The sequence below is a fragment of the Rhyacophila brunnea genome, unplaced genomic scaffold, assembly GCF_057557595.1.
Source record: "Rhyacophila brunnea isolate RB1 unplaced genomic scaffold, BYU_Rbru_1.0 scaffold_22, whole genome shotgun sequence".
In the NCBI taxonomy this organism is placed as follows: domain Eukaryota; kingdom Metazoa; phylum Arthropoda; class Insecta; order Trichoptera; family Rhyacophilidae; genus Rhyacophila; species Rhyacophila brunnea.
The window spans coordinates 11,527,327-11,536,187 of NW_028232882.1; the positions used below are offsets into that span (position 1 = coordinate 11,527,327).

The 8,861-nt window shown below is 34.6% G+C and overlaps 1 protein-coding gene across 1 annotated transcript; it reads right to left on the reverse strand.

Moving 5' to 3' along the window:
* Positions 1 to 2,474: 2,474 nt before the first annotated feature.
* Positions 2,475 to 8,772, reverse strand: B9d1 (B9 domain-containing protein 1). Its single transcript, XM_085949970.1, has 3 exons — positions 8,321 to 8,772; positions 7,227 to 7,454; positions 2,475 to 2,916 (listed from the first exon to the last, which is right to left on the reverse strand). The coding sequence occupies exons 1-3, from the start codon at positions 8,568 to 8,570 to the stop codon at positions 2,816 to 2,818; spliced, it is 579 nt and encodes a 192-aa protein (XP_085806096.1). The 5' UTR covers positions 8,571 to 8,772; the 3' UTR covers positions 2,475 to 2,815.
* Positions 8,773 to 8,861: the final 89 nt, after the last annotated feature.

The following is an 8,861-nucleotide window of genomic DNA, read 5'->3' on the forward strand; positions in this document are numbered from 1 at the left end:
AAAGTAATGAAGTGGGTGTACTATATCCAATAATAAAAATATCACATTTAGTGACTAAGTAAATACACAGTTTAGGTATGATATGGGCGATCCGACAAAAATATTGCACACTTTTTCAATCATACTTATTTGTTTAGTTAAATTAAGAATATATATTACAGATGGTGTCGGTTAGTTTTTTAAAATTCATTAACCCTTTCGACGCGAGCCATTTTCGCGGGAATTTATTTTCAGTCAACTGATCTGTTAAAACGGTCACTACAGCTAAAACAGATCGATTTCAAAATTAAAAAATAGATTACTAGATGAACTATATATCAGTTATTCCAAATGCACTAAGAAATAAACTATATTCGTGACATTCTTACTAAAATAAATCGAAGAAAATGAAGACGCTAAAAAATATCCAAGATTTGACCGCGCGTTCAAAATGGCGGCCGTCCAGTCTTCACATACACGGTTTCAACACATACTACCGAGCAATTCGCCGCGTTTGTGTTTGTTATACACAGGGCTGAGTGTACATGCTGCCGGAGTCGGTTACGGTCTATGACAGATATATTACTAAATCACTTGTGGAATAATCAGTGGGTTATCACATTTAGTAAGTCGTAAACTCAAATTTTATTACCGTTTCAAATTTTGAACCTATATTTATTTTACTAATATTACTAATAAAACACTAAAAATAATTACCGCACTGCTAAAATACTATTATAATATAATTTATGAGGCGCCGTCAGCTTTTTCATTGTACAAAGGGCCTGTCGAATAATCGCCAGGCATAATACATATGAACAGAACACAGTTTCGTGGCACATAAAAAATAAAAATTATTACCCATTATAATAATGTAAATATCAAATATGGAACAATGAACAAAGCCATACAAATTTACTGGAGAGCTGTGCGTCGATAAAATATTTTCCAGCATTATTTCTTCGATAATATTATGTGGTAGTGACATTTTGGCGGGTGAAATAATTATTTCACATATATTTATAATGACAAAAAATACTAAAAACAAATCGTCAAAATTTTTCTATCGAGATCACAAATCACTAAGAAAAAATACATAACACTAACGTAATCGTAATAATTAATTAAAAGGTATATAAAAATATTATCGATGCACACTTTTCGATGCATGACCAATGTTTTGCTCTGACACCCGTCTTCGCAATGGCGCACGATTCAAATGACTGAATAACGAGTGTTCTTTTCAAAAATATATTTCCTTGTGTTTTACTTGACATTTTTATGATCTGTTGCCTGATGTCTACCTAAAGGTTTGAACTAATTTTTAAAGCATATTATCTACAAGTGTCTCTTCTAGTTTGGTCAAAAATACGAGATAAAGTTTATGGCATGTTTACATGCCATACGCAGTGTAAGCGATGGTGCCCACAGAACGCGTCGGGCGCCGCACTCGCGCAAAATTTCTACAAGTGGCGCATAAATCATTGAAAATACAACGTAATCAAATACGCCAGCGCCCACTGGATATGGCGACGCATTATACGCGCGCGCCGCATGAATCATCGTTTTTTCGCGAATCACCACTTCTCGGCGATACGAATGAAAGAAAATACAATTGAGTCCATTCATTGAACACAGCGAGCAAAAACACGCTGCGCGAGGCATCGTCGATCGACGGGCGGAAAGCAATTATTTAATTACAGAGAAGTCATTGTTTTATTTTATTGCGTGTTCAGTTTATCGCTGGTTGAATAATGTCGTCGTAAATTTTAATTACAAGCCCCGAAATAATATAATATTTTTATTGCTTTGTTATGAGAGGCGCTGTAATAATATTTATTTTGTGCTGCTTGGGCCTCTTACTACATAGGTGAAGGGTAATGCGCGGCGAGAGACGTGTGATTATGGTTATGAATAAACACTGCATACGCGGACTTCGCGCGCCCGATGCGTTCTGTGGGCACCATCGCTAAGGGTTAAGCCCTGCCTAAACCATAATTGATAAAACATATTCTTCTATCTATAAAATATCTAAAATGATGTATTGGCATAATTTTAGATATTTTATAAATAAATGAATATTTTTTGACTATTATCTACTATGACTTAGATTAGGCAGGGTTTAATTGAACTTTAAAAACTAACAAACACTATCTGCACATTGTAGTCTTAGTTCAATGAAAACAAATACGTTGGACTGACAAAGATTAATATGCACTATTTATGTCGGATCTTAATAGCCTACCTCCACCTTTAGACACTGCTATAAACCCTTATGGTAGAGCCGTCCCTGCTTACCTTTATCCTTTGATAGTACAAATCCAGATAAAAAGATAGGGTTAACAAGTGTGGAAAATCTGGACTCAATCCGGTCATATGAAGACAGAAGATATCTTCAATACTATAATTTTTAATATATTATCAAACAGTCAAAAAGTTTACCACAATCATTTAATATCACAGGGAGCAATTACAATAAAAATTATTCTTTTTTAATCTTAAAAAATTATTTGTATTTCTAATAAAATTTTGAATAATAATTGAATAATCGTAAGACTAGAATATAATATTATATTTATTCAAAATCCATTGCGCCAGCTAGACGACAGCGACTTGCCTGCGCATTATAGCGACTTGCCTGGGCGGTATAGACTTTTACAGAGCTATTTGGTTTTTGCGTGCTTCAGTTTTCCAGTCTATACGCACGGGCTTCCTGATACAAACCGGTTTGCGCAGGTAAGCTTATCGTAAAGCATGAGCGTCTAGCCGGCGCTTATGTGATAGTTTTGGTTATTTACTTATTAATAAATAGATACTTTATTTCAATCTTCTTGTGTCACCGTTGTACTCCAACATTATCATATCCCATCGTTTTAAATCCTTTTGTTATTAAATTCAGTACAACGTCCACACGGCCATAAGAATGTGTCCGCAGCACTAGAAACAAAAATAAAGAATAGTTTTATTAAAACAACATCCTGACTAGTTTTGCCAACTGTCATTCACAAAAATATGTATGAGAGTAAGAAATTAAGCTAACTGGCAAAAAAATGCTAGATTTACTCAAGATTAAGAACATGTCCAGAAATTAGCATTTAAATAAGCAAATACTTGTTTACACGAGAGCAAAAATCGAGGGACTAATCAAATCAATCTCGAGTACGTACATAATATACAGTCGAACTTGGTTATTACGATCACGGAAATAGCGAGATCTCGGATGTAATAAGGAAACATGAGTTGACATTTCAGTTTATGATTTTCTCCATACATTTATTCACTTTTATAACGAGCTACTTCTCGGGTATAACGAGCAAAACTATTAATGTGTCGATCGTTTAAAAACAACATTTTCGACCCTAAGCAATAAAATCCGACCGGGTAGTTAACTAGACCGATGCCGCCGGGATTGGATTACGTTTATTACACTAGTTAAGTGTCTAAGTACCTAATTGGTGTTTTCGCCAACAACATTGGAAAAGTATCCACGCATATGGTTGAAATTGCATGTAAAAAATCCAAGCTTTGTAAAGCCAGTAGGTATCTACCAGCGCCGGCGGCTCAGCACTTCATTACAATAAACAACTTCTTTTGTAGATTATAAATGCGATGCTTCTTTCGGGGATTTTTATGATGGTTTTCAGATTTTTTTATGTTCTATGCTTAAATAGAATGTGGCGCGAAAAATGTTATATAACGATATAACGAGTAATGCTTATAACAAGCATATTCGATCGGTCCCATCTTCCTCATAATAAGTAGTAGTAAATAAAAGTTCAACTGTATTTATTTATATTTGAGTTGCGTGCATAGCAAGTGTTCATGATTGTTAGCGGCCGGCAATGAGGCGAGGCAAAGCTCCGTTCGCACGTGAGAGGCATTGTGTGACACAAACGGAGGACGTAACACTGATTCGTGAAAACTGTGCATAGATATGCCATTTATATATGTTATACGCAATAGCGGCCTTAAGCCTGGCAACGGGGTAGGTCAATTTTGAATATATTATTTTAATTTGCCTTTTCGTTGTATACTTAAAAGACGTATTGCAAATTAGCTTTTTATACATTATAGAAGAAGTACTTACTATAAATTTTTATATGTAGGTTACTTACCCTTAAAAAAATTCCATTTTTCACGTTGTCAACTCATCGTTAACCGAAATTGCACCCAACACGTTATAATTTTTTGTAAATTAGGTCAAAAAATAAACTTTGTGTGTCTATTTATACACCTAATAACTGTTGTACTTGATACTATTTAAGAACATAAGATTAAAACAATCAAACACATTTAATAAAAACTCCGTTATAATACCTAGTGTTATGGAATGGCGGGATCATTTATATATAAACACTTTTTATATTTCCACTGATCTCATTAGAAGGTAACTTTATGATTAATATAGCAGATTACATTTTAATCGGTAACTTGTACACAATGGTTTAATACAGAAAATGCAGTCGATGGGTTTTACTCAAAGGTTGGATTTAAACTGAACTACAAATTAATAACATAATAATATGAAACTTTAAGAGAACAATGGTCAGTTTGAAATAATAAGCGACAACAAATAAGAATAAAAAGGTTTGCCGCACAAATGAGACCTTGAAACCACAGAACAAAACTCTTGAAACATTTAAGGAAAAATTTATATCATTCTGTTTCATTTTACATATTGAAAATAGTATAGCTCAATGGCGGCTGGTCTATTAGGTCATTTGGTCAATGACCCTCCAAAAATAAACATCTTACAATCTATGTAGGTTATAATCTAAGATGTAGGTACAATGTATTATAATAATTATCAGCTAACACGTCAAGGCGAGAGGCACACGGACGGACGAACTGTGTGTATAAAATTCAAACAAACAGAATCCGCTTGGTCGCTATACTTTGGGTCATTTTGGAATACGCCGGGATAAAATATTTCTAATATTTCTCTTTCTCTCTCATTTTCCATATGTGAAACGGAGAAAGCACACATTTTGCCAGTCTTTTTTTTAATTTGTTTTTACGCAGCATAGGCAAGATTTTCGTCATTGTCCGAGAAAGAGATAACAATACATTTTTCAGTGTGTTAAAGGAAACAGGTATAAAACGTTGTTCTGTTATTAATTATTATTGCCTCGCGATTTCATCGAGCATGTTTTGTTTTACCTACCAAACATGCGATTTCATTGAGCATGTTTTGTTTTACCTACCAATTGTTTCAACCGTATTATTTTTATCTGGTTAACCTTTTTATATTTTTATTATTTCAAACTTCCTATTGTTGTCTGAAAGTTTCATATGCAATGTCATTGTTTGTTTTGTAATATTATAGTACTCTACCAAAAATAGCTTTTTAGTTTAGTTTAAATACAACCTTTGACTAAAACGCATCGACTGCATTCATTGTGTTAAACAGTTAAACCATTGTATAAATGTTACCCTTTAAAATGTAATCTACTATAGGTATCAATCATAAAAGTAACCTTCTAATAAAATCAGTGGAAATATAAAAAGTGTTTATATATAAATGATCCCGCCATTTCATAACAGTACACAACACTTTTTCTGATAGTGACAGTTTAATGAAAAATAAAGCTAAAAAGCTACGGAGTTTTTATTAAATATTTTTGATTGTTTGATGTGAAAATATACATTTTTTTGAAGGGTAAGTAGGTACCTATCTTTTCTATCTAACTATCTAAAAATTTATAGCACTTCTTTTATAATGTTTAAAAAGCCAGTTTGCTATACGTCTTTTAAGTGTACAACGAAAAGGCAAATTAAAATAATATAAAATTATTTAAAACTGACCTCCCATATTATCTAGCAAAGAGCCGCCAATGGTATAGCTGTCTCGTTTTCGGCAATGACCAAAATTTAGTGTATGCAAGCGATAAAACAATATGAAAAAAAGGCGTGTTTTGTGCTTTCTTTCCGTCTCACATATGGGAAATGAGAGAGAAAGAAATATTATTAAGAAATATGAATCTTGGCGTTCATGAAATTGACCGAGAAACGCTTGTGAGAGTTGAGATACGTGTGTGTGTATGGTGGTTAGATACACGTACATACAAATTAGCGTGCGTCACGTTACGATCGCTCGCCAAAACGGAAAAAGGCGTAGGATAATAATATATAGGAGATAATTGACATTGTATAATGTATATAGATTGTAAGATATTTATTTTTGGGAGGTCATTGACTATTTGACCCTAGGAGCCAGCCGCCCATGGTTATACGTTACAAACAAGGTAAATGGCATATTTTGGCAGAGCTAGTTTTTAAAATAAACATGAAAATGGGAAAAGCTTATGTACAGAACTGTGCAGTAAGCATAATTAGCAAGAGAAAAAAAAATTATCACTCTCATTTACTTAAAATAGTCTTCGTAAACAAATCGCATGGCAGTAAAATGAATTCCATGATGCTGATTATCGAAGATGACAAAAGTCACACACTGAGTTTTATTTAGGTATACTTCTTGGAGGACCAAAAGAAGAATAATAAAAACAAATTGGTATAGTTAATTAAAAATTATTAGCAAGTTCAAGTAAGTTACAACAAAAAATCTTGGAGTGATCCGTGACATCGGTTAGTAATTAAAGTAATACCTATTTTGATATAAAATACAAAGGCCGATCGCCAATAGTAGCTCAATTTGGAAAGCACTTCAGTGAAAATTAAAAAGCCATTAGGTTGTTAAAATTTGTCACAATTAGTATGACTCCTTTAGCGTAGTGGTCTATGTGTGTTGGGCGCAATACCCGAGATATGCAGGTTCGATTCCTTGTCTTACTTTTTTTCAAAAAGATTTTTTCTATTGGTTATATACCTATAACATATTTTCTCAGAAGTGTTTTCAAAATTATGTATAGTGCATTATTGTTTACAAATTGTTCAGGTTTAACTCATTCACTGCGGACCTGTTAATTACTATTTAATTACCACATTGAAATAACATGCTAATAGTATCTAATGGTCAATTAATTGGCAACGCACCTAATGCGTTGGATGCATGGAATGAGTTAAGCCCCAAATTTACGCCCATGTATTCACTTTATCAACCAATTAGCAGCACAAATTTTCTCACAAAAACAGTTTTTTTTTATGAGGAATAAGAATTGTTTGCAATGCATACTCTGGATCTAAAAGGACATGAATTTGATACAGCTGTAGGATTCAACCCTGCCTCCGATGTGTATAAAAACAAACAACCCGGTCTTATTTAGAACTAAAATCATTGGAAATCATACAATAGCTATCTGTTCCTTCAGCAAGGATCTTTGGGTTGACCAGCTCAGGTGTTTTGCCGGTAATCCACGACATGAATTCAGCCATCATCGTGTTGGGGCGAGGCATCACAAGGGGCACGGTCGACTGCCTCTCTCCGGCTGTGGTCGGAAAGTGGATGCGGCCGTAGCCTCTCGCTGCTTCAACACCCCAAGAGTTTACGCCATATACTGATATTACCAACTGTGGCCCTGAAAACAGACAACCAAGCCATTCTTAAAAGGGTTAGTAACATAAATTCACTTCAGAAAACTACCATGTGACGATGATAACTATTGTTAAAAATATTGATAGTAAGATGTGGCAGAATAATGATATGCAATATCCATAATAATTTGTTATTGATTTTTTAAGCCGCAGAACGAAGCATGGTTAATAAAATCTAGCAGGTGTCACTGACTTCCGCATTTACCCCACCTACTAGGTACTTATAACTTTCCATTGCTTCAACCGCACTTTCCGGGTGCACTCCCTCCATTCACAGACACTCCACACTTTGTCTAGCGATGAACACTCAGATGGTTGCACCAATTCATGAGTGCTACGGGTCTTCTACAGAGAAAGGTCCCGTATGTCGTAGTATGCCGAGAGAAGTGGGGCCATCCCATTGAAAATGTTGTTCGATAGTCAAATTTAATAAAGAATCACCTAAAATTTATATTTTTCATTCGTCGGACAGCCAAAAGTCTAGTCTTCAGAAATGAATGCTCTACCGACTGCCGCACCGTGAGGCTCGATAATACGTCGCTATAGGATTGGTTTCCCGAATATCCATTTTTGTCGAAATCGACCTTTTAATGCAGAATGTTTTTTGTATCTAATTGGACTAGAAACATCCCTTTCTTTAAATTACTTTGTAATGGTGATGAATACACCATTCATATGCTGTAAAAATAACAATTTAAATATCTCCATGTATTTAAATATAGGATTATGAAATTTGTTTTTCGTCTCCTGAACATTTGGTCTATTCGGGAAACCAATCCTACAGCGACGAATAACCACAGTGATTTGATTTGTTTGAATTTCACAAGCTTAACAAGAAGAAAATACCTACACCCAAATGGGCTGATACTCTTGAAGGAGACGTCAATAGGCATGTTGAAGGCTATTTTATCAGACGCTGATCCTCTCGATGAAGTCTGACTTATGCCACCGTCCATTCCGCCGACTAATTCCCAGTCGGGTCCGCTCGCGACGTCATACCGGAAAAAAAGTTCATCGTCTTCGTCGCCGCCAGGAAAATGTAGGCATTTTATTTGACCGCTGAACGCGGCTAAAAAGTATGCTCCCTCTTCATCAGACATGCTCGACGATAATTCAGAACATGTTTAAACGGACAAGTATTGTTTGTCAGGAAGTTCTTGTCACTTTTCTCATAATATTGTCGAAATCAATAAATTTAAATTATGACATATGAAAGTTTTGTATCGAAAGCATTTTATTATCGAATCGAAAGCTCTGTCATACTTTCTGTTTATAAAATGGCTGAAAAGTTTGTTTCCACTCGGCCTGTAATGGGTTCAGTGTTGCCATCTTTTCAAAGTGGAATTATAGTACAGAGCCTCCAAAATTATAGTATTTGGTGAAAAAGTATA